We start from the raw sequence: 26,030 nt of genomic DNA, 5'->3' as shown, positions 1-26,030 counted from the left end.
CTGTTCTCAGCCAGCTCCTGTGTGCTCCACAGGAACCCCTCTTAATGGATCATTATTTAGGTTATGCCAAAAATGAAGCCATGTTCTTAAGCTAAGGAAAGAAAGAAATCCGGTAGCTTAAAGTTACTTTTGAATACGTTTTTGAATATGTAGGAAGAGACTTTTTTCGAGATTAACTAATGGAGATTTGATAGTTGGCTCTCCCCCCTCACTGAGTAAGTGGAGACAGTTTTCTGTTGAATAGTGGAATGTTGGAGGTGAAGCCGCTAGACGCACTTAGGGCTGTGAAGCCGAGCGGCACCTGTCGAGAGTAGTAAAAGGCGTTCACTGCTATTCCCAGCTGCCTGTTGATGGCAGCCCCGCATTTTCTGTTTGTTGTATTTAACCCTCTTGTAATGCTGATCCTTCTACCGCTGGTCTTTTGGTCTCTCACACCTCGTATTTAGGATTGTGAGGAAAAGCGAAGCGGCCTTTGGGTGGAGGCGGTCCTGGCTTCCTGTCATTTTCCTGCCCTTCGTGTTCTTCTCCTTGTGTTTTCCCGTGTTTTACTCTGGACGGTTGTAACTTCTCATTTTGATCAAATTACTGATGTTTTCCCGTCATCCTGCTTCCACGGTGCCCTCCTCCGGAAGGAGATAGTCATTGTGGTTTTCTGTTTGTTTTGTTTATTTTTCATTTCTTTTTATTACCCCTTTTCTGCCTTTTCCACTCTTGAGTGTTTTGTATGATTCCATTTTCCCTTCCCTCTTGGAATATTTACTATATTTCTTAAAATTTTTTAAAATTGTTACCCTGGAGTTTGCAGTATGCATTTTGGCTTTTTTCCCCTCAGCTTTTTCAGTTGACAGAAGTGTGTGTATTTAAGGTGTGCAGCACGATGACTCGGCCTTGGTGTACGCTGTGGAACGATTACCGCAGTCAGGCTAACTAGCACATTCGTCACCTTTTGGTTTTCGTGGTGGGAACGCATTTTAAATTGGAGTAAAAATGACATACAGTGTTGTGTTAGTTTCTGGTGTGCAACGCAGTGCTCCCGTGTTTCTGTTATAAAACGATCACGAGAGCCGAGTGAACGTGCATGAACATAGTTATAAAACTTTTTTCTTGTAATGAGAACTTTTAAGATTTATTCTCTGAGCAACTGTCAGATATGCAACACCTGTTTGTAGTCACCACGCTGTGCGTTACATCCCTAGGACTTAACTGTTTTGTAACTGGAAGTCTGTTCCTTTTGGTCACCCTCACCCATTTTTCCCGCGTCTGACTCCCTGCTGCTGGCAGCCAGCAGTCCCCTCCCTGCGTCTGTGAGCTCGGTCTTTGGTCGTGTTGTTTTTGGACTCCACGTCCGAGCGCGGTCGTCTGTATCCGTCTCTCTCTGTCTGACTGACTTCACTTAGCATGACGCCCTCAAGGCCCATCCATGTCGTCGCAAATGGCGAGATTTCCCCTTATTTATGGCTGAATAACGTTCCTGTGTGTGTTCATGTGCATACACACGTACGCAGTACATGCCGTGTTTTCTCCGTCTGTTCATCCATTGACGGACACGTAGGTTGTTGAGAACACTGTTTAAGACCTGTTCTCTTAGCAGGTTTCTGGTATGCAGCGCAGCCTTGTTAACCACGGTCAGCATCTTGCACGTTAGAGCCCCAGGACTGACCTACCTCACAACTGAAAGTTGTGCACTTCGGCCAGCTTCTCCCCGTTTGCCCCTCCCCGGGCCCACAGCACCACCCTTCCACCCTCTGCTTCCATGAATTCAGATTCCACGTTATAAGCGAGGTCTTTGTGCTTTTTGTACGTAGCGTTTCTTTTTGATTCTTTCTGGGAGTGTCCGTTTCTCTGCATATATTGCCCATCTGTTCCTGGATCTTGTTTCCTTTTCCCATTCCATCCTTTACCTGTTAATCCTAGTTATTTTAAATTCCCTGTCTGATAATTCCAACCTCTGCGTCAATGTCTGAGTCTGGTTTTTAGCTGGCAGGGGCTCGAGTGGGAGAAATGCCCTTCCCCGAGGCGGGACAAAGCTCTGTAAAAATCGTCACTCCCGGGGAGTCTGTCTTTGGATGGGGGCGCCTGGGGCACACTTCACCGTGGTTACTCTCCCCCCACCCTCCAGAACCAGTGGGGTCTTTGTCCACTCTTCACTGAGACCCTGGGTGGTTCCTGGAGGTAAAGCCCATGAACTTTGGGGGAGCTCCCCAAAACTGCAGCCCCTGGGACTTTCTCACTCTTCCCTGGTCTGTCCACACTCGGCCTGCAGCAGTTCCTCAGAGAGGCCATGTAAGTGTTTCTGCGGACAGCTTCCGCTCCGGGTGAGCAGATCTCAACTGCCACTCTGTGGGTTTGCCTTGTCTCTTGATTTTGGAGGGGAAACTTGTCCTGTGACCCCTGTTCTCTGATAGGTGTGCTTCCCTCGCATCATTGCATTTTAAAAGCAGGACAGTGAAATAAGCGAAAGACAAATACTGTGTGATCTCACTTGTATGTGGAATGTAAACAACAACAACAAAAACTGAATGGATAGATACGAAGACCAGATTGGTGGTTGCCAGAAAAGGGGGGTGATGTGTGTGTGTGTGTAATGGGTGAAGGTGGTCAAGGGGTACGAATTTCCAGTTATATTTGTGTGTATATATATATACAACTGTGTAGTGATGGGTATTAAATGGACTTACCGTAGTGATCATTTCCCAATATGTACATAAATTGAGTCATTAGTTGTACCTCTAAAAGTAATATAATGTATATGTCAGTTATATCTCGGTAAAAAGCAAAAAAGTAGGAAAAAGAGAAAGTATTGTCAGGTGGTTTCTTACTTGCTGGTTTTAATTTTTCTCAGTAGTTTATTGGATCGAGGCGCTGCGCCGCGGTCCTCTGCGTTAGAGTCTGTGTCACTGTGTAGCCTGTCTGTAGGTTTATGTGAAGTGATGTTGGCGTATTTTCTTCTTGGCTGGAAACCGTATCTGGTGTGAGGTTTGTGTTCTAATTTGTATTAATTCAGAAAACTGTGCTTATCATGGGAATTTTCAAAGAAAATCTCTTCCCTGTTTTGTTTGCAGCAGGGAATGACTAGTTTGAGCTAATGATAACTTGAAGCCATTTTGACCTGTTTATAGCTCAAGAGTTTATACCCTGTGCCTGAAGTTTGATATTTTGTGTCTTAATTTTCAGGTAATAACCTCAGAATTGTTAAAGAAAGCCTTGAAATGTGACTTTTGAACTATCAACATTTTTTAAAATGCTAAATTATTCCCCCTCCTCTGGAAAGAAGTATCCAGTAGACTCTGAATGTCTTTGTTCATGGTTTTTAACCGTTGACTTTCTGTCCTTGCTTGTTCCATTCCTGTACCGTTTCCTTTCACGTTTCTTTCTTCTCTTCTGCTGACGGCCTCCCCTCAGCACCCTGAGACAGTGCTAGGTGCCAGGCCGCCCATCCGAGCCAGTGAGCGAGCCGGCAGGGGCCGCGGGGGCCTGCCTGCCGTTTCCCTGTGTTTTGCACGAGTGTTTTACGACTGTGTGGAAGGGTGAATGCACTGACCCTCTCATCTCTCCTCTCCTCAAGTAGGAACTCTAGATTTTTTTTAAAAAAATGACTTCTTTGTAAAGCACACCGAGGCGAACACGAAGTAGAAAGTCCCCGTGAGACCAGAATTCCCCCCGAGCTTGGGGAGGGTGCGTCTGTGCCGCTTTCTGAGGCGAACACGGAGTAGAAAGCCCCCTTGAGACAGAACCCCCGGCTGGGGCGGGGGGCGTCTGTGCTGCTTGCGCTCCGTTTCCCTCTTGGTGAGGCGGCTCGTTCAGGCCTGCCTCTCTTTCCCTTGCTCTTATTTTGTTGTAGCTTTTAATCACGCAAGTTTTAGGGTAAAATTTTGCTGAAACATTAAAATACACGTCTGCCAACGCAATCTCCTTTCAAGGCTGTTGTTAGTAACTGTGTCTTTTCACAACTGACTAAACCTGTAACAAGGTATCAGTAAAGGACTTACTCCTCAAAGCACAGCCCTCGCTTGGGCAAGACATTTAGCCCACGTTTTAGAAATGTTTCTCTCTCACTCAGGATGTTTTGCATCAGCGTTTTCTGAAGGTTTAACAAGAATGGATATTTCCCCCATTAACATTTTTTGAAATTATTTTAAGGGACTAAGTATGTTTGTTCTCTATTGAATAAGGAAAAATAAGTCATCTTACCCTTTACTCTCGTTAAATGCATCATACACTCATGGCTTTAGAGGTTCAGGAGGAAAACTGAAGACTTGAAAGTTAGTTTTTAATTACTGAAACTTCTTTGTATTTCAGGGCGCATGGAGATATAGTTACTATTTACAACAGGATTCTGAATTTTAAAAAAAAAAAACAGCTTTTCTAGGTTCTTAATGTGATTGTTAATTTATTTGTCTGATGTTACCTTGTAAAATCCTGAATCCTTGCATTAGGAAGGTTCGTGTGTGGGGAGAGTGACTTCCGTAATCTCACTCCGTTCTTGGGGCACCGCCTTTGCAGGATCTGTGTGGTTCTAGGTGCTCAGGGCCGTGTGGTCCGTGCGTGCTCGGTACAGCGGTATGTGGCGGGGAGGGCCCAGTGGGACTTCTCAGCGTGGGCACTGGCTGTAGGAAGATCAGCTTTTGACATCGTTTTGGAGGGGCCGGCAGTCACCTGACGGCTGGTTAGCACGTCTCGCTAGACTCTGAGGCAGCTCTTGGCTTAGCATGACTTTTGGCCTCAGAATAAGTATTCAGAGGTCTATTGTTTTTAAAAACTAATTTATTTGAAATCTAAGAATTGTTTTTACATTTATTACTAATGTTTTGTCTCTGTAATATTTAAGCAGAGAAAACCTGATAAATTGAGGACAGCTGTTTGATATTTGATAATACCCTATTTCGTTTGGAGTATAGGTGGTTTTTTGGGACACGGTCTTCCCACCACCACTGTACGAATATCTGACAGAATTTGGACACTTTTCTTTGTAGGCACACGAGGCAACATTGGAAGCCAGAGCCAGTCCAGAGATGAGTGAGCGGATACAGCAGCTGGAGAGAGAGATTGCCAGGTACCAAGATGAATCTAGCAAGGCCCAGGCGGAAGTTGACCGCCTCTTGGAAATCTTGAAGGAGGTGGAAAATGAGAAGAATGACAAAGATAAGAAGATTGCTGAGCTGGAGAGGTAAGGAGGGGGAGCTGCAAGGCTGAAGCATGGCTTTAAGACTGTGTACTTCGGGGGACATGTTTTTCCAATAGATCTGCTTCCCTAAAGTTAGGTTCTTGAGTGCCCGGCGTTACGTCATCATCTGTTCTTTACCCTGACTCAGTGTGAGTTCACTGTTGTAGTCCCTAAGGCCGCACAGAATGGGAGTAAATTGGGAAGCTGTGGACTTCGACACCATTGACTGGAGAGAGAGAGTATTCACTGAGTAAGAAGCTAACGTCCGCTGGCTAGTCCAGAGCGCAGGTAGCCACGTGCTCCGTTTATCTGTTAAAGGAGCAAAGGAGCCTCAACTTCAAGGACTTAACTTTCTTCACTGGTTTAGACCTTTTTTGTCGAGCTGATGCTCCTCTGGGCTATGAGTTTTTAGACTTTGTATTGTGGAGAAGCAAGCTATTACATTACATAGGTCAAATTTAGAAGAAGGAGGGGCACTTTGAAGACAATTTAGACTTTGAATTCTTCAACATGAGCTTCGTTTGAATAGAACCAGCCAGATAGCTCTCTTTGTATTTTGTCTTTCTTTTTCTTAATAGGATATTTTGCACTAAAGATAAAAAATAGGCCTCTTGGCCTCTTCTTTTACACCACGTATTTAACATAAATTCACAAGGGCCTAGAAGCAGTTCTCCAGGAGGACTGCGTTCATCATGGTGTGTGAACCGTCAGAGAGACGGACAGTAACAGAGGGAAGTCACTCCTCCGTGTGCCCCTTTGAGCCTCATTCATAGAAATATTTTATTTCTGTGCTCTTACATGCTGAGCGGCAGTAGACTGCTTCCCTAGATTGTTTATTAAGTTTTATGTTTTCAGATTACCGGTAGACTTGATATTTCCCCCCCAGAAGTTATTTTTTTCCTCCTGAATTTTGATTTTCAAGAAACTTAAACAATAAAGTCTAGTCCTGAGGATTCTTCTCACTAAACTGAAGTGTGCACGACACGGCTGATCACCCACTCACTTGTTTCCTCTGGTTTTGATATTAAGTCTGTTCGTGTTTTCTGGTCTCGTTCTGGAGAAGATGAAGGATAAAATTCTTTAAGTCAGAATTAACAAAGCATCAGTCTCAGGATTAGATTCTGTGTGTTTTGTGTGTCTTCTCCACGTCTGCACCGCACCTTTACCCTCAGCAGACACACGCGCACGCACAAAATATATTATATCTTTGATAAAGTTTTACTTTTTGGTTTGATTGTTTTTGTTTGTTTGTTTGTTTGGTATTAGAATTCTTCATTGAAATGATTGCTTGCTTTTCCAGGCCACTTGCTTGGAAAACATTTCAGTTCATTTGTGGACCCAATACTGATTTTGGGAGATGGACATGATTTGAACGACAGTAAGAAGTAGGATTAACTCTATATCTGACATCCAGAGCACACCAGAGAGCCTTTGTCCGCCCTTGTATTTCTCACATCTGGGGGAAGAGTTGTAAATGACCTACTCTTTCCATAGAACGTAGCTTACAAATTTGAAAAAGTATAGAGAGTTTTATTCTTTGTTTGTGCAGCACTGTAGTTTTTTTTAGGGTTTGACACAAAGTTTCTTGGCTACCAAGAAAAGAAACAGTTTTAAAACTCAGTTGCTGCTGGTTTGTAATTCGTCACTGAGCAGCACAGTATAAGACAGGAGTAAAAGGTGGTTGCAGTCACTCTGCTTCCGTCCCGGGTTGGGAGGAGGCGCATGTGAGCTGCTCTGGTCTTACTAACCGTTTGCTTCTTGTGTTGCCATCCCACTGTTTCCCACGTGTGGGCGTCTGTCTCCCTGTCACTTATCATTTGAGTATCTTCACCCTCCTTTTGATTTGTCCTGTCACGGTCCTATTCCATTGGGGTTTTGGTCCTGTGTCTCTCTGTGTCCACACCCCTCTTGACCACGCTGTTTCTCAGAAAGCCAGGCTCCCGCAGCCTGTACCTTCCACGCCAGGCTTCTGTCCCCACGCCGTCAGGAGGGCTTGTGTGGGACTTCCTGGGAAAGTGAGTGTTACGCCAGGCCGCGGTTCTGGGCCGGATGGAGCTGCGGCTGCCGCTCTTGCTGGGGCCTGCTGGGGGTTTTGCTTGATCAGAATTAAAGACCAGCCAGTTACGTGTCACGCTGACCGGTACCTCGTAGGGCCGTTGCTGGTGGATGAAGTGTGTGCTTTCTCTGGTAAGATCCTGATACCGTGGGTTATAACTGTCTTGGTCTTGGTTTCTAGCCCATCTTGTATGTGGTTGTCCTCACGCGGGGCTGCCCTTTAAGTGGTAGCCTCTGAACCAGTGAGCTGTAGTCTCATCCCAGCCCAGGGAGCGGAATGCATTTGCGGGGGCTGGGGTGGCGGTAATTAGGTTTACTTATTTATGATTTTAACGGAGGTACTGGGGATTGAACTCGGGACCTTGTGCATGCTAGGCACACGCTCTACCACTGAGCTATACCCTCCCCCGTGGAGTGCATTTTTAAAGAGTGTTCAGCAACCTTCTAGGGCAAAAATGAAAGCAGACTGTTACAGTCATTGAACTAAATAAAATTCTTAGTATTCTTTTAAAACTTCTTGAAGAGGCACGTATGTAAGAATCTCCAATATTAAAAGTTTCAGATTAAATCATGACGAATTCCCAGACTTATCCTTTGTGGTCTTTGAGGGGCTTCTTGCTGAACTTTGGACTCTTCAGTTTGGTCTTTTAATTGGTGAGACCAATATTAAAAGGCAGTGGCTTGAGAGGTCGTTTGGATGGAAGATGGTCAGTTATCTGGGACCCCGGACAGCTGATTTCAGGTCCTAGAGCTCTAGCGCAGGGAGAGACGTGAACTGGAGCGGGAGCCGGGACCCTGTCCTGCTGCGGTAACTACCCTGAGGAAGGCAGGAGAACTGGGGTCTGTGTGGTTGTTCATTTATGTCTTGGGCCAGTCTTGTAAGTAGTTATAAAGGAGGAAGCTTTTTCCTGTCGTGCCAGGAGGGAGATTTAATCTGGGGTGTTGTTTGCACGTGTGTGTGTGTGTGTAAGAGGAGGAACTTGGAGAAGTTAGAGCTCTAAGATGGATGCTAGGCTTAAACCTCATGGCTTGAGGATGTGGCCTTTTGAGTTTTGTATTTGCTATTAAAGCTTATTAGTGTCTGAAATTTTGTGTAATGAAAATGGGGCTGTTTTATTTTTTAAGAATCTTTTAAAATGTGTCGGCAAGCTTGAGCTACTTTGCAGGATGGCATTTCCAGCTTCCGGTTTGGTACCAGTAGGTTTAACTCTTTGTTTCCTTTAGAAATGGACCCCAGGATCAGGGGAGGAGCCCCTTTCGTTACCTGCTTCTCCTTAGCAGTTTGTCCTTGACGAAGATTTCCTTTCCCCTTACTCATCTGTGGAATCCGAACCCTTTTAAATGTCATCTTTTTTGAGGGGGAAGAACCTTTACTGACCTCCCTTAGGTGGTAATTTCTCTTTCCTTTTTTTGTGCTTTTCTTACAGTATCTGTCCTGTGACTGTACGTTGTTGTGAGCCCAAAAAGTACACGTTACAACAGAGACAGTTCCTCCCTCGTTTGCCTGTCTCATCACCCCCGTCCCTTCCCGTTGATCTCTCCATCACCCGTGTGTCCAGACCTTTCCTCAGACAGACAGCGATTTAACAGTCCCTTATACACTTGTTGGTTAAACTGGAAATATTTTTATATTTAGTTCTTTTTTTTATTTGTAAAGTATTTACCAATGCACATACACTTTCTGTAAAAATATAAGTAAATTCATATGCATTGAACATTCTTATTTAATATAATTCAAGGAGATTACTTTTCTATCTGTAGGTTAAGCTAAAGTAATAGATAACGTCTTTCCTCTTTGTCACAGTTCTTTTATATTTACATGTTAAAACCTCTGAAACTGGGATACGTGAGTAAGTAATGGCATAATGTAACTGGTATGTGTGTATTTTAAATTTCTTTCTAATACATAAACTAATGGTGCATCTTCTGTCTTTGGTGAATTGATACTGAAGATGCACGCAGAGTGAATAAAATCGTCTCAGGGAATGTGGGGGTGTAGGAGAGCATTTCCAAGGGAACGTTATTTTCTCATGTATTCCGTTTTAAATGTGTGTAACCAAATGACTGCGTTTACTGCTATAATTAGGTGTTTGGCTGATTTAACTGCGTCCTGAAAGATGACTTATTTGAATTGACCTACTTTTTTTTTTTAACATATTCTTTAGGAAAATGGGTTTTATGCTTGTGATTTTGTTGGTATCTCGGTGTATCCAGGCATCTGTGGCACAGTATGACCTGGAAATGTAAACCTACATATTTAGCCTTTATCTTTGTAAATAATTTTCTGTAAGGAGGTGCTGAGTTGGTAATTCAGCTTGCTGTCTTCAGAGACCTCGCATACAGAAATTAATATAAAGCTGTACATAGCTTTGACATAAACTGGTATACAGTCATGAGGAAAATGATTCTTTAAAGAGTTCCCTGAAGTTTACGGTCATGTGTCTTTAATCGGTGAAGTATAGGGTTGGAGGAAGTGGTCTTGACACGGTTGGAACAGGGGAGAAATGACCGTGGTGGTTGTGTGCTCCTGCGAGGGAGAGTGGGCTGTGTTTTAAAAAGACAAAAAGAAAAAGGAGAAGAAAGATGCTGCGAGTCTGTGGCGGAGGACGACTGGTTCTTTATCTGATCCGCTCGCTTCAGCTTGCTGTTTGGGGAAGCTGCTTGTTTCTTTCTTCTTCCTCCTCAATGAATTTCACTGATTTCATTTAAAAGAAGAATAAATTACACAGTCAATTCTGTTGGGCCATCTTCCCAAAGTTTCTTGTGGGCACAGCACCTTATAGTTTACTACAGTCTTAAGAGAAGTTTCTGTTTAGTGGTTACTTTAAGTTTTTACTTTAAAGTATAAACATTAGAATTATATACAGTTATTCTACATGCAGCTTTTTTTGCTCCTCAGTTTATTTCCCAAGAGCTAAGGTTTGATGCCCAAGTGGCGTATGACTCCTGAACAATAAAACAGGTGGAAAGATGCTTAAGGTGGCTCACTCCTGACAGGAGTACGCTTACCTTTTTTCCCCCGAGGACTTCCCCGAGTCTCATGTGAAGCCTCGCCTCTACATGAGATTTCAGGGAGTGTCCATGTTGATCTAAAATTATTCTAGCTTAATGTGTCATAACCAACAACAAATAAAAGAAATCATTGGGAGCAGTCATTCAGAGACTGGCCTCTCATTGACTGTGAACATTGTCTGCGTTCTGTGTTGTTTCCCAAAAGTCAAGGACCCGTGGAAGTTTATAGATCCCTTCAGGAACCTGTCCGCATCACTGGACGTACAGCGTGTGTCCAGGAGGTGTGTCAGGAAGCCTCCGTCCCTGTCCCGGGTCAGCCGTGTGCCCGCTGGGTGATTGTGAGGCGTTCTGCTTGTCATTTTGCTTGCTCGCTTTTCATCTGTTTTGTTTATAGCGGGGCTGACAAATCTTGTGATCCTTACCTTTCATTATTCTGACCATGGCTTTACACTCACTTCAGCGCTGAAACATTAGGAAACATTAAAGTGCAAACCGAAATGGTGCTTGAATTCAAGAAATGAACCTCTTCAGGTAAAATTAGGTCCTGAAGACAAACCGGATGGCAGCGGCTGTTGGACGTCTGAGTGTCTGGAGGATAATGCTAATTTCAGTGAAATTGATTAATTCTTTAAGAGGGAAAACGGCCTGCCCCTGGGAAGAGCAATAATGAAGCACGGGGCTGCGTGCTGGGCGGGCGCACCCCGTACAACGAGCCGTGCTGGGACGAGTCGGCGTTTGTAGAGCCGTGTCTTCCGTTTCATTATTGCTTTTAGATTGCACTACTTGGAGTAGGTTTTGATAGATTGGGAAGGAGAGAGATTGGTTGTAATTAGGAAAACACTACCTTCACATTTGAGAAAACTGTTTCAGATTCTTCCTAGATGAACTACAGTTCTGTGATCTAGAGTAACTGATGCTGTCAGTGTTTTTCTGTTTTGCTCGTGGATGACATGGGTCTAAGAAACGGGCCGGGTGGGTAAAGGAGCGGTCAGTTCTGCGCTGGGTGCGTATAAGGCTAAGCCGGCTAACTCTGTGACGTCACCGTCGCCTACTTAAGCAAGAAGCGGAGAGCTGACCTCTTCTTTTCCTTTGTGTTTAAGAAATTATGTTTTTCCTCACCCCAGGAGGTGGTAAATTTTAGACAAAGTTTGTTCCTTTAGAAAATTCCATCAAGGTACAGTGGTGCAATCTAACAGGAAAATACACTTGCTGAAAATCTGAAATTACTGGTTTTTAGTGCCTGTGCAGTCTGTGACTTTTCCCTTCTCTGGTTCTGTGCTCTGTGTTTTGTCTGTGTCTGTGAATAATATTGTTCTGAATGCTGCCCTTATTAATTCTCTCTAACTTTCTCTTTCGCATTTTCTTCCTGGATTTGCTGTTTCCTTCAGTCTCACCTCAAGGTCAGTATGCTTGTCCTACAGCAAAGCTGTGTAGCAGAGCACTGTGTGCGCATGTGTCGTCTGCTCTCGTAAGCAGCTGCAGTGACAGCACTCTTCCCAGGAACGAGGTGTCAAGAAACTCAGTTACGAGTGCGTAAAATGTCATGAGTTTTAGATTTACCGGAAGAGTGGATTCAAAGTTCAAAAGAGAGAGTAGTCAGGAGGCACGTGTCAGGCCGAGCAGGTAACTTAGTCACAGTTCCACCAGAGACATTCTGGCTGTTACCGTCTAGTAGCAGGTAAAGGGCAGCGTGAGTGCGGGAGGGGAAGTTGTCACGAGTCTTGGGGTTTGTATAAGAACCTTCGAATTCTTTCACGTACGCAAACCCACACATACCCTTTCAACTGGGGGCTTGTTTTGAGAGTCTGCTGATGGCAGAAGGTGGTAACCAAGGCAGCAAGCCGCACTGCTGTCGGTGTGTCCGAGGCTCCACGGAGGGGACCCCACGTGCTCTGTTTCAGGTGAGCCTCCCGGCAGGTACGCGAAGAGACCTGTCACGTGCACTTTTAGGTGAGTAACACACGTAAGAGCCCATTCAGTAGCTTGTCCATCCTCACTAGTAAGTAAGTTAGGAAGACAGGCTGGCAGAAAACCATCAGAAGCCTGCATTTGAGAATTACTCATTTTGCATATGCGTCGTGGCAGTGTAAATCAGGGCATGAGGATCTCTGATAGGGTCCGTAGAGGGATACTGGTAATGCCGTGTGCGTTTTGCTTAGCTGTCTTCTAGTGACAATGACATCATGTATTTTACTGCTGTAAGGGCACCCGTCTGTCTGGGTCTCACAGCCGGCACATGGGCTACGCAGGACAGATTACTGTTCTGACGAGGATCTGAGGGCAGGTAGCGTGATGTCTCTCGGGTCTGCTAGCTGGGAATTGATGTGCTTAGATGTGAAGCTGGATGTCCTCACTTCAGCCTCGGGGCTCTACGTTGCACGCTCTCAAGCCTGGGATCCGAGTGCGAGCCTCGGAGTCCCGGGTCGCCCCGACTTTCTTAGGTGGATCTCTCGTCTGTGGTTTCCCGTCTGGGGCACTGGGATGGATATCTAATCCGAAGGGTCGCTGTAAACATCCGAAGAGTTGATACAGATAGCACCTAGAAGAGCGCCTGGCCCAGGGTAGCTGTCGGGAGCCGGAGCTGCCTCGGCCCTGGGGTCCTGTTTGGCCCAAGACGTCATACTTGGTGCCCTCCGTCTCAGGCTCTTTGAGACACCACACCGTTCCGTGACTCCTAGCCGTAGTCACAGCGGGTGCAGAGCGGGTCCCAGTGCAGAGCTGTGTGCGTGGAGAAGAAGGGAAGAGGAGACGTGTTTCTTCTGTAATGGTGTTTTCCGACTCTACTGTTCAGGCGCTAAAATCTCTATTTTGGGTAGAAAGATGAAGTTGAGGCTTTTTTTTGAAGAAGATTCTCTTTCCCATTTCTACCCCCTGATATTTCTTCTCAATGCTTAATGATATTTCTGAAAAAATCCCCTTACCTTTGACTCTCTTGAAGCAATTTGTATGGAGTGTAAGTATGTTAAAAATAAAATAAGATAAAACCTTTGCTTCCTGGTCATTCAAGCTGGTCTGATTCGTGAAGGGTCTTCAGGCAGATTCACACGGTGCGCTTCCGTCTCCCTGCGGGTCCGCCGTCTCACCGGTGTGTCCTCTCCCTTACCTGCTTTTGCCACTGGGCCTGACGTCCCAGCTCCGACCCGAGGCCCCACTGCCTGTTCACTCCTTCCCTCTGAGCAGCTCTCAGAACCTTGTCCGTAGACTGAACCCTCCTTCTCCTTGGTTCCCCTCTTCTGTCCTCGTCCTTTCCACCGACTCTCCCAAACATGAAACCTATCCGAGCTTCCCCATCCTTAACAAGACACATGAGCAGCCCTTCCCGGTGTGGTTCCCTTGGCTTCAGTTCACTACAGAATCTCACTTTTACTTGATCTTTTCTGTTCGTTTGTATGGTGTTTGGAAGATCCATTTCTGCCAGCTGCGTCCACATTCACACTTCCTGTTTACTGTTCAAACCAGTGTAATCTGGGTTCTTCTCTCACTGCTCTGCGAGGACTGCTTCGGTGGTGGACGCGTTGCCACGTTCAGTGGCCGTGTTGGTCCTGGGCCTCCCGGCCTCGCCGGGGTGGTGGATGGTTGCCCCCCGCCTTCCTAGAAGCTCTTCCTTTGCAGTTGACGTGACCCTCCCTGCCAGCCCTCGGCCTCGCAGACGGTTTTTAGCCTGTCTTTTTCTTCTTTTACGTGTTTCTTCAGTCTTGGCGTTTCTCGTGTTCTTTTAAAAAGTTCCTTTTTCATCTACATTATTGGCCTCCTGACTTGTTACCAACAAAGACTCAGTTTTATTTTGTGTTTTTCAGCATTTTTATGAAATTCCTATTTTGAATAAACCATATTCATTGCAGAAGAAAGCACACTTGTGAAGTGAACCAGGAGAGAGCACAATTTCATTGTTCATTGTAGTAACAATGATGGGAACTCTTCAGTAGGGAATCTGATTTTAAAGGATTTATTCATTTATGAATTTCTTTCATTGCTTCTCTCTTTTTGCTTGAAGAGTAATAAAAGGTGTAAGTTGACTTTGGATTTCACTCAGTTATTATAATTTAACTCAATTGATTCAGGTACAACAGCAGTTTAAGGAAGCTAAAAAATCTCTACAAAGCCATTAAATCTTTTACTTTCTGGTAGCATTTTAAAATATAGATTTACTAACAAGTTTGGGTCTTTTTGAGAACTTGACTTTAAATCAAATTGCATATTGATCTTTTTCTAAGAGAAGGAAATTCCGTGTTTCACAGACTGTTTCAGATGACATTTATTTGAGGGCTACAAAGGGCCAGGAAGAGCCGGGACAGTCTTGGAGAGCACGGCCTTCCTTATTTGATGCATATTCAGGCTTCTTAGAAAGACGTAGCCATTCATGTAGTGTCAGTGCGGCACAGAAATATGAAAAGACACCAGAGCACAGAGACAGAAACAGGCACCCAGGCACAGAGGAACTTCGTGTGTAAGTACTGCTGGGGCAGTCGGTTAGCAATGTGTGTGTGTGTGTGTGTCTATGTAAAATGAGATTTTATTCTTACCACGCACGTACCCCCCAAATGAAGTTCTGTATGTACCTCATACCCTACACGACGTCACTTCCAGGTGGATGAGTGACTTCAGTGTGAAAGACATAGTTACAGAATTTTTAGGGGACTAGTTTTACGAACTTGGGTTGGGGAAGATTTTGTGAAAAAGTCACAAAATTATAAACCATAAAGGAGAAGATGAATGCATCTGAAACAATTAAAATTTTTAAATTTTGTAAATGAAAGCATGCCATAAAGCAATCAAAAAATAATTTGTAGATTGGAAGACAATATTTGTATAACATGTAAGAGTAGAGGACTGTTACCCAGAATATATAAGTAATACTTACAGTTCATTGAGAGGAGGATATCCTAGTTGGAAAATGGGCAAAACATGTAATAGCTGTTTCACAGAAGTGGATCGTTACCACTTGAAAAGGTGTTCGGCCTCGGTCGTCAGGAGCGTGCTTGTTCTTTTCAGCATTCTTGGTGTATTACACACTCTTAGAAACCAGCAGTGAAAACAGATGCCACCACAGGATTGTGTTTCAGAGTGTACCTCAGGTGACCCCTTCTGGTCCCTGTCGAGGCACAGAGGTGAGCGGAGTGGGCGCGTGTCGGGCCAGAGGCAGGCTAGGGGACGCCCCTCGCTCTCACAGTCGCGAGGATCGTATGTGCTACAGCTGCAGCGGGGTGTTGTCTGTGTCTGCCAGCCTGGTAAAGTTCAGCAGGCTGAGAAGGACCAGGCGTTAGTGGAGGTGTAGACGTGTAACAGGTGCTCTTAGCGCATTACTAGCAAAAATGTGAGTGAATACAATTACTTGAGAAATAACTAGTGAACACGGATGGCCCAGCAATTCAATTTTGAGGCCCAGACCTTAGAGAATCTCTTGGCCAGGAATAGCAGAGCGTAATATTGTTTGTAGTATCAAGAAAAATGAAAGCAACCCAGTCGTCCATCACCTTGGGAAAGGGGGGAAACCGTTCCCATGTGTTACTTCATGCTGCAGCAAAAACGGAGGGGATAGAAAAGCTACATCACACTCATTAATGAGTCTCAAGACGTAGACTGAAGAGAAAAAAGTTGATAAACGTCACGAGTTTCAACAACACGCAAACTAAATGGAGAATCCACATGAGCAGCGTAACGATGATAGGGACAAGGGAATCTTAAACACAGAATCCGGGGTGTCAGTTATCTTAGTGTGGAGAGAGGGGAGCTGGGTAGTGAGCTGAGAATTAGGGAGAGTGTTCTGTTGCTTACGCTGGCTCCCTCCATCTTTGTGTCACGTTTTGTGTACATCTATGTTATTTACAACCTTTCAAAAGTTTGCATTACTTAGTAACACTAAGTTGGAGCTGTGTTACACACCTTCCGTAGTCATTCTGCAGTTTCCTAGCATTGATGTCAAGAGACTTTCCATATTTCCAGCAAACTCTCTGCGTTGGTTTCCTTTCTCTGCCGTTGCACACTATGCCTGCCTTTGTTTTATGGTTTCCTTGTGCTTCATAAAGCACATGCTTAGCTGCGTGTTCCTGAAGCATCCTTGTCACCAGTTTGCTGCCACTGGTAGGGAGGCCCTGGGTGGCGTTGGAGGGGTCCTGCAGCCGGAAGCCTGTTGGTTTTCTGCTGTTCTTTGGTGTCAGAGGTGCAAGTTGTGAATAAACACATGCTTTCCCCTGTGTGTGTATGAAGAGCTTGATTCTCCTCCCCTCCCACAGGCAAGTGAAGGACCAGAATAAGAAGGTAGCGACCCTGAAGCACAAGGAGCAGGTGGAGAAGAAGAAGAGCGCGCAGATGCTGGAGGAGGCCCGGCGCCGGGAGGACAACCTCACCGATAGCTCCCAGCAGCTGCAGGTGAGCGGCGGCGCCCGAGGCCGGGCGCGGCCGGGCTCTACTCCCACTCTTCAGCCTCGTCCTCTGCTCTCTCTTCCTAACCCTGCGTGCCACCTTCCTCTCAGCCCAGCGCTCTAGCAGTGAAGGAATGGCTTTGCGTAGGAAAGGCAAGTATATCCCGTAGCCTGTGAGGAAGCCCCAGCACAGGAGAGAGTCAGCCTTGCCCCGTGGCGGTCGCACGTGGTCAGTGAGTCCCCTGTTCCCGCCGCGAGCGGGGTCCGGGAGCCGCAGGGGCCGAGTGTGACTGTTTGCCGCCTGCCTTCCTTCAGGTGCTTTGCTGGGCTCGGCTGATGTCTACCTGCCTTCTTCCTTCTTCCTTTCCTGTTCTCCCCCGCCTTTCTCACCTCGCCCCTCCTTCCTCTTTCTTATCGTTTAAACATTCCGTTTAGAGGGTGGATCCCACAGCCATACAGGATGTATGAAACACACTGTTTGACTTCACCGGGGAAACAATCGATGTTTAAACCCAGGTACTGCCAAGGTGAGGCTCAGCCAGGTTCAGTAACAGTGGCGGCAGTGACCGCGGGGGGCCCGAGACTGCGCCCGCCACCCCGCGTTGCTCGCCGTCCCTCAGCGGCGGGGCCGAGGGTGTGGAACCCGTCTCGGGGACGTCGGGGTGTCACCCGAGCTCTCACGGCGTTCTGAGCGGCTCGGCTGTGGTTTTCACCGGGACTTCCTGGATCTCTGGTCTGTCAGGATGGAGGTTTAAGGCTTAGCGGATACCATAGATTTGGTGGAAACCTCTTAAAACTCCTGCTGAGACCACTAGCCGCCTCCAGGTTGTCTTTCTCCCCTCACAACTCTGGCTGGCTGGCCTGACAGGGCACGTCCGCCGCGCTGCAGGGTCGCGCGTCCCTCCTGGGCAGAGGTGGAGGAGCTGTTGTCGGCTACGTAGGAGCCCTGTTTCGGCTTTATAACAGATTCATTTTAGACATGAAAACCCTTTTAATTCCTTTTTTTATTCCTCTTTTATATAACTTTTACTGATTATAGAAACAGTATAAATTTCCTAAAATGCATCAACTTTTGAAAAAAGCAGCAGGTCAATATGTTTTTCCTCACTCTCACCAGTAACACTTGTTCCTATGCGTTTTCTTCCTCCTTTTTCATTTTTAGTGCCAATCTGATAGGTGGAAAATATTTAATTTTTGTTTTAATTTATATTTCTCTGATTACTATTGAGGCTGAGTATTTTTCATGTCTTAAATTTTCATTTGTTTATTAATGTAATTAAAATCTCTCTCTCTCCTGCGGCGGCTTTTCCCCCATGAATTCCTTGCTTAGTTTATCCCCATTTTGAGAATGCATAAATATTTACCTATAAATATTTTTAAGTTGTTTGGGGTTTCATTTTTTTTATCTTTACTTTTTAATAAATAATTCTACAGTTTTTTGTGTAGTGAGGGTCTTTTTTTTTTCATTGCTAACAATTTCACTAAACTATTTAGGAAATTATCTCACTGCTCATGCGTTTGAATTGGCATCTTATATTTTATGAAATGATTTAATAATTCGGCTGTTTCTAGGATTTCAATTCAACCTTGTTTCTGGACTAGGATCCCATTGGTTTTAAGGAAAGAAAATATTTCTTTGTTTTATAAGACAAGCCCTTCTTTACATCAGCCCTTTCCCTGCTTCATGTGTCCTGTTCTCCCCTCTTCACCCCCGTTTAATGTTTTCTGACTCCGGGCTGTCTTTGTAAGCCGGAAGGTGCCCTTTTAATGTTCTGTCAGTTGTTACAGTGACACCAGCAGTGCTTTCGTGGGTCGCCCCGTGTTTCCTCTCCATATAACCCGATAGACAAGTGAGTCAGACTGTTTACACGTTACGTACGGAGAAAACTGTGAGGGTGACGAGCCCCTTTCCCGGGTGTCTCACTGAGTCAGGTAATGGGGTCAGGAAGGTGATCCTGATGGGACATAACAGGACACACGTGGGCGTGACTCATTCACGCCTGTGGACCGGCACGCGCTACAAATGGGGCGCTTTGGGTCTGATCTCGGCTCTTTTACTCAACAGCCTCGCTGCTTATTTCTTACCAGTGTCATTGCAGATGACAGCCAGTGGTGGCGGGTCTCCCTGGCGCCCGGATGGTGGTCTCTGAGGGCGAGTCCCTCTGAAAGAAGTGGGGGTTCTTGGAGAGGTGGCTCACCGTAGCGTCCTTGGGGATTAGGAGCGAAGACAAGCAGCTGACTGAGGATGTGCATTAAAAAAGCTCTTATTACCTGGATTTGACTTTGCTTTAAATTTCTGGGTATTCATGTGGGTCCATCTGCTGATGTTTTCGTGAAGCAGGTGAAGCGAAAGGGAGGAATTACTTTAGTGTTTCCACTATTTGCACAATAGTAATTCTAGGGTTAAAAAAATCTTGATCACGTTAAAAAGAAATACTTTGTAATTAATGTTTCGAACTTTGATGAATAATGAATATTTAATCTTTATCAGATGCCACCTTGGCTTCCGAAGATTAATTCTGCTAATCGTGTTAGTAAACACATAGTGTATTTTCTTTTCTTGTTAGTGAAGAGTGAAAGTTGGTCTGAACCAGAGGGTTCGTTCTGGCCTGCTGTTGCTCACTGCCTGCCGGCTGTGGTGCTGCGTTCGTTGGTGGCCTCACTCTTTCTGGTCACAGTTCACCACAAAGTGGTAGTTCTGTTTTTTAACTTTCTTTTCTTTATCCTGAGAACTAACATACACTGAAGAAGTGCGTAAAACACACACGCACACTCACGCAGTGCGAATAATCCGTGTAAAGGGTTCGTCTCAGGAGTTAGAAAACCGCCGGCGTCCAGAAGCTGGGTGCGCGCTCCTTCCCGGTCAGCATCTCTTCCCTTCTTTCACTGTTGTGCCTTTCGTTCTTCCTTCCTGTTCTTTAGGACCCGTGTGTGTGTTTTTAAAAGTCCAGGCCCATTCTGCACGTGTTTACTCCGTGTCGGTGGCGTCACCGTGCTGGCTCCCCGTGGCTCCTCTGTCCGGTGCCACGTGTGGGGTGTCCTCCTGACAGCTGAGCGGAGCGTCTGCGCGTTTGTTGTCCTTGCTGTGCTGAGTGTTTCTTCTTTGATTCAAAATTCCATGTTTTATTTTGAAACTGTTCTGAAAAGATAGCTTCATTTCATTTCCATTTTCCATTTTCTTAAATACTTCAGGTGAGAGTAAAAGTACTTCTTTTTGGCATAAAGTGAGTTTGGGAATAAGCTGTTACTTTGGTGTTTGTCCTTAGCTCGCAGCCTGGAAAGTGTCCTGAGGAGAGTAAGCAGATTCCTTCCCTGGGAGATGGAAGTGGTGGCGGGGATGGAGGGACCTCAGCGCTGTGAACGCTGCTGTTTATCTTGGCCTCAGTTATGGAGGCCCTTTCTTCAGGTGTCACTTTGCCACTCGACTGCATCCTGTTTCTACTTCTGTGTTTTGAACAGTTATTACTATGGTCTGTCTTAACCAGTCTCAGGGCTTTCGGCTTTAGAAGCCCTTTTGTACTCTCAGTAACTTGTAAAGCCCCTGGAGCGACTGCTTATGTGGGTCCTAGTCCTCGTGTGCACATGCAGCGGCTGGCCGCCTCGGCTCTTCATTGCCCAGATGGATGCGAAGCTACGTCTCCAACGGTGTAAAAATACACGCGGCGTTGACCCTCGAATGCACAGGTTTGAACTTGAGGGTGCACTTGTATGCGGACATTTTCCGGCAGTAAGTACTGTAACCGTCCCCGGTCCGTGGTAGCTGGAGTCCGTGAGCGCGGAGGAGCCTTGGGTGTGGAGGGCTGACTCTGACTGTGCTCGGCTTAATCCCCGTTGTTCAGGGCTCAGATGTGCACAAGGTTGTTTGCAGTATTGTGCTAATTGCAAAATATTGGAGACAACCTACTTGCTTATTACTCAGATCCACTGTGGCTCATCCACGTGGAGCCTGGCCGCCCTAACAGGACGAGGACGACGTCTGCTGCACTGGTCAGAGACTAATCTCTAAGACATCCTGCTGGGGGTGGGGGCGGGCAGGGAGCACAGAAGGCTCTCTGTAGTTTGCTACTCTTGATAGAAGAAAATACACACATGTCTGATCTTGTTGGGAAAGAAAACAGGAGCGATCAGCTAGAAACTGAAGAGACCAGTGGTCTCAGGGAGCCGTTGGGAGAGGAGCAGTAGGAAGAAGGGCAAGTTGACGGGGTGGTGGGTTCGAGGAGAAAGTGACACTTCTCTGAGCATATCTGAGTCATATCTCTGACTCTTTGAACCGGCGTAGTGTTTCCTGTATCCTTCACATGCTCTAAAACTAAATAAACTAAACCAGTCAAGATGTGGGGCGGGGGGACCCCGAAAGGAATACAGACACTAACAGGTGAGCCTGCTTTATCGATGAGTGCCATAGCCACCCTCAAGGGGGTGGAGGAGCGGGGACTGACCTGGGAAGCTTCGGAGGCCACTTGCTTGAATACAGCAAAGCGGTAGTCCAAAGAACAGTGCCTACATGAAAGAAATGCATCGGAGGTCACGAAGGCTGAGGTTTTCACTATTCGAGAAGGAAGTTGCAGAGGAGTGAAGTGGGGAGGCTTAAATGAACCCTGTGGCGCTAGACGGGACTCAGGTACTAGTGTGAACTCACGGTGTTGAGTGTGCGTGCGGGCGGGTCAAAACACCTTGCGTCTCACCACCGAATGCAGCGATACAGGATGGGCGTCTTGGGTTCCCATGGGCCATCTCTGCATTTGCGAAGCGGGTACTGCTGTGTTCTCCGTGTGGTTTGACAGCCTGACGCCACGGTGTGTTTTAGAACTGAGTTGAGCACGTTGATTGTTCTGAAGGTTTGACCCGGATCGTGAAGCCGTGATGCTGCTGAGGGTACGGCTGGTGTCGCTCGAGCTGAGGTGCCTTGACTAGTCTGTGTCCTTCCAGGGTACTGGGTGTCCTTTTACTCTTTTTCTTTGGACATACTTGGTATCTTGCATTTAGTCTTTTTTTTTTAAATAAACTTTATTCTTTTAGAGCAGTTTCAGGTTCACAACAGAACTGAGCGGAAAATGCACAGAGTTTTGCACATAGCCCTCCCCACTCCCACATATGTACTTGTCCTCTACCCTCAACACCCCTCAGCAGTGTGGCGTATTTGGTACAATCGATGAACCAACATGGGCACTCGATTATCAACCAGTTTTATTCAACATAAGTTTATTGGATGCTTTCTAAGTGTAGTGCTCTATTGCTAAACTTAGTTTATGCAGTCGTGAAAAGACATGTTCCCTGCCCTCTGGAGCACATTGTCTCATGGGGGAGGAAGTAATGATAAAACCACGGGAGCAGGTAAATAGGTATGATGGTAAGTGCTAAAGGGAAATAAACCGGGCCCGTGAACGATCATGGGGGAGGGCAGGACGGTGGGCAGCAGACTTGGGTAGCGCCATCGGAGACGTCCTCCCTGACGGCGTGACATTAAGATCTGAAAAAGCCGGGTAAGAAGTGTTTCAAGTGGAGGGAATCCGTAAGGTGAGGGAGAAGCGGGGCGTGTCGGGGGGTGAGTGCGGCGAGGAAGGTGGGAAACGGGCACTGGTGCGTGTTGGTCCTGCCGACCGTGGAGGCGCCAGTGTCAAGTTTAAGTCTGACAGGTAGTGAAGCAGTTTAAGTAAAGATGGTCAGGATCTGATGTGCATTTGGAGAATACTGTTTCTTGCATGGTTTGGACCGTGGATTAGAATGGGATGAGAGTGGTTATGAAGAAAGCATGTGTCAGTAAATATGTGTGGCGCACCTGCTTTGTGTGAATAGTGATGATGGGAGACAGACGGGCTCCCTCCTCTGAAGGAGCTCGGGTCACAGCAAGAGGCCCTGTATGAAGGCGAGCGTCAACGGTAAAGGTTTCTGGAGGCTCAGCAGAGAAAAAAGACAAGAGGATGGATTTGAGATGTCACGTTAGGCAGAATGGTCAGGAATTTCTCATGGATTGGAGGGGACACTAAGGGAGAGGAAGGGACCGGGTATGGGTCCTGGGTCCCCGGCGTGGCTGACGCTCAGTGAGAAGATGGGGGAGCCCCGACGGCAAGGTAAGCAGGTTTGCCAGGCAAAAAGAGCAAGTCCGTTTTCAATGTGTGGCGGTGTCTGTCTGGGAGATGTCCTGATGGAGAGGTCGAGCCAGCAGTCGATGTGCCGATTCGAAGTTTAGAGAAGTCTGATGTAGTTAAATTAATTCTGGAGACTCGAGCATAAAAGTCATAATGAAATTCATAAGACCCAGTGATACCATCTGGAAATAAAACATCTATGGAAGAACGTGGAGTCAGAGCCCTCACTCCCTGCGTTCTTAGGACACATGCCGTATAGAGCAGGGGTGGCGGGTTGGGGGAACCAAGTAGGAGAGGGCGGGGCTTGGCAGGAACCTGAAATGAAAAGGCCAGTCGAGGTGGGAGAGAAAAAGGAGATTTTGGGCTCCCTGCAGGTGCGAGAAGGCTGTTAATGCTGCTCAGAGGCTGAGGGAGAGGTCAGCACCTGTGCGTGGTCTGATGGGGTGTACCCAGCACAGTCAGGGGGAGTGCCCAGGAGCCCCGGGGGGGAGGGCGGGGGCCTCCCATTCTGTCTTACTGACCTTGGAGGTGGGAGACACTTGCCTTGGACAGTTTTTCTGTCACACACTCACCAAAAATCACTGCCCCTCGTGAGATCTTTGAAATATTTTCTTAGGTTCACACGTGACTCTTCTAAGATGCGATTATGTGACGGTGTTTCAAGTGTTTCTGGCATGGTCCGTACGTACTAGCATCTGAGCTCCTTCACAGTTCCAGCCGGTGCTCAAACACGGGACATGAGTGATAGACACAATGAGGCACATCCTGGTGACCAGCCTTTCCTCCTGTCACTTTTTTTTTTTTAATTTAAGCGCCTGTTGACATTCTGCATTGAATTTTGCCAAACTGCCTGTTTCCCTTACTCAAGAATTTAGCTCTGTATCGGGTAAATTCACTTCTGAGTTATTTCACTAACATTTCCTCTGAGCCATATTTCACTGTAATTGGCTAAATCAGGTTTCAGAATAATCTGTAGTTGTCTTCAGTAAACGTTTATTGAGTGTCCTTTATGGAACTGTCATTCGGCTGAGTGCCCTGAGGATATAGAGATAAAGAAGGAAATTTTTTCCTCCCTGTGAACGTTAGATATGCTTATTAAAACGTGTGTGTGTGTGTGTGTGTGTGGGCTGGGTATGTGAAAAGGCGTGTTAGAGTGCAGTTCATGGGTGGTTGCTGTGTGGAGACTGGAACTGGGTAAATCCCAGCAACAGGGGCCTCCCAGGTGAGCGTTACTTGGGAGCATAATCTTAGCTCGTTTGACTGATGGTCGTTTGGGGATTAGGGAAGCTTTGCACTGAACGCCTGCCCATCTTGTAAGGCTCAGATCACACGTGCCCTCCCTTGCAAAGCTTGCCTGCTCCCCACCCTTGGAGTTAATCGCACCCTGTTCTGCGATTCCATTACAGCTGGTTTCTGCTTTGATTTCAGGGTTTATTTTATCTCACTTTGTATCAAACGCTGGTAGTTTGTGTCATTTCCCCCGGATATTTGAGCTTGGGGACCCTGTCTTGGTACTTTGCACAGACTCGGTTCTCTGTAGAAGTGTTCACTGATTTCAGCTGCATAAACAGACGTCAAGAACTCTCACTCCGGGCGCCTTAGCCTGGCCTTTGGGGCTTCCCGTCAGCCAGATCCTGTGTTTCTAACCTCCTTTTCAGGTGAGGCACTCACAGGCGTGGCCGCTCTGCTCTGTGCAGGCTGTGTCGGGCTTCCTTAGAGATGGCTCATGGGTTCCTAAACCATGCTCTTCTGCTGATGTGGCATCTTTCCCCTGTAGGGCTCCAGTTCCAGCACCTAAAGGTTCTGGCTTTAAGTTAACTTCCGTTGTTGGACTCTACCCTGTTCTTGTTAGTGGCTTATCTTTTGTTCCTCAGCCTGTATGTTGAATTATATTTCGTTGTTTTAAATTTCTCAATACATTTCCTTACAATTGGCCTCTATGATTTAATCATCCCCCACCTCCTGCCGCTAGGTTACGTCTGCCTTAGGTTAAGGGCTATTTTTAAAAATTGTTTTTAGCCTTTCTTAATGTTCTGCATAGGTAGTGGTTCATTAATTACAGCTATAATTACTGTTACAAATAATGCAAATTAAAATAAATCTAGTACAAATTTTTTAAATTTTTAAAATTAAAAAAATGTGTATAGTGGTGTTACATTTAGCATCCTGACATTCTTTAAATTTCACAGGTTGCTCTTTAAGGGCCTCACATGTTGTAACAAAGGAAATGCTGCCTTCCCTTGGTTCAGAATGTTTTCTTTATATATTTCTATTCTTTCAGCAGTGACACCTGCTTTATCTTTTGACATAACTGCTAGTTTCAGCTACATTTTTATACGGCAGAATCGACTGAACTGGGGGTGGGGGGTGCCTGTCGGTGGTGGTTTGGTGCTTTGTTTTTATTTATAGCGAAGATAAGTGTCTGACTTTAACCCTGAGAGAGAGAGAGAACTGTCGGAGAGAGCGGTGGGACTGCTGCACGGCCTCGTGGCTCCTGTGAGCCAGCTCGCCCGGGGACAGTGAGCAGTGAAAATGAAGCTCAAAGACCGTGGAGACGGTAGAACTGGAGGGGGCAGCAGCTCTGAGCGTGCTTAGGCGTGTTTTCCTCTGAGATGCAGCATCGGGGAAACGTTTGTGTTTTGCTTTAAAATTTATGTGATTGCTCCACCTCCAAAAAAAAATTTCCTCCGTTTTGGCAAGAGATTGTTTCTTGCTTCTTGAAATGAAGACTGGCCATTGGGATAGTTATTTAAGAAAACTTTTTTAAAAATGAAGATTGTCTGCCATCTCTCGAAACAGTGTTTGTGTGTCCTGTGCCAGATACCTCTAATGTATTAATGTTCTTCTTCTTTTTGTAAAACTAAATTTTGGCTTCTTCCTATCTTTTTTTTTGGAGGGGGCTAGGTAATTAGGTTTATTTATTTTAATGGAGGGACTGGGGATTGAACCCAGACCTCGTGCATGCTTGACATGTGGTCCACTGAGCTGTACCCTCCCCTCAAATTTTGGTTTCTTCTTAACAGAACCTTCTCTGTGACCTATTTAAAATTTAATTTTATATCATTTCTCTCTTTTTCGTTAACTTTTTTCTTATGGCTTTTTCTATCTAGAGTATGAGCACAGGTGGCTTTTTATATTAAATGGAATTAGGGATTACGCTGGAAAAGTGTGCATACAAGCCAGCACCTGTTTTTGCAAATCTGTGGATAGTTGCTGAAGGTAACTTGAAAGTTGTGTTTTCTTGCAGGGGAAGCACCTGCTCAAATTGTTGGCGTGGGTGCAGCTTTTTAAAGCTTTTTGCTCAAACTGTGCCACTTTTTACCACTTAGTAAAAAAGCCAAACAAGTC

At 46.0% G+C, this 26,030-nt stretch overlaps 1 protein-coding gene across 20 annotated transcripts in view; it reads left to right on the top strand.

The window, feature by feature from the left end:
- Positions 1–26,030, top strand: part of ERC1 (ELKS/RAB6-interacting/CAST family member 1) — a 295,017-nt gene that overhangs the window by 128,770 nt on the left and 140,217 nt on the right. For all 20 annotated transcript variants that reach the window (XR_012503922.1, XR_012503917.1, XR_012503916.1 and 17 more), the window contains 2 exons: positions 4,974–5,167; positions 16,465–16,600. Coding sequence is in view for 7 of the 20 variants with exons in the window: in XM_074357283.1 (XP_074213384.1) it covers positions 4,974–5,167; positions 16,465–16,600 (330 nt within the window). In the remaining 13 variants the exon portion in view is untranslated. The remainder of the gene's footprint in view (positions 1–4,973; positions 5,168–16,464; positions 16,601–26,030) is intronic.

The sequence above is a fragment of the Camelus bactrianus genome, chromosome 34, assembly GCF_048773025.1.
Source record: "Camelus bactrianus isolate YW-2024 breed Bactrian camel chromosome 34, ASM4877302v1, whole genome shotgun sequence".
Classification (NCBI taxonomy): domain Eukaryota; kingdom Metazoa; phylum Chordata; class Mammalia; order Artiodactyla; family Camelidae; genus Camelus; species Camelus bactrianus.
This window is presented reverse-complemented; position numbering and strand designations above follow the sequence as displayed.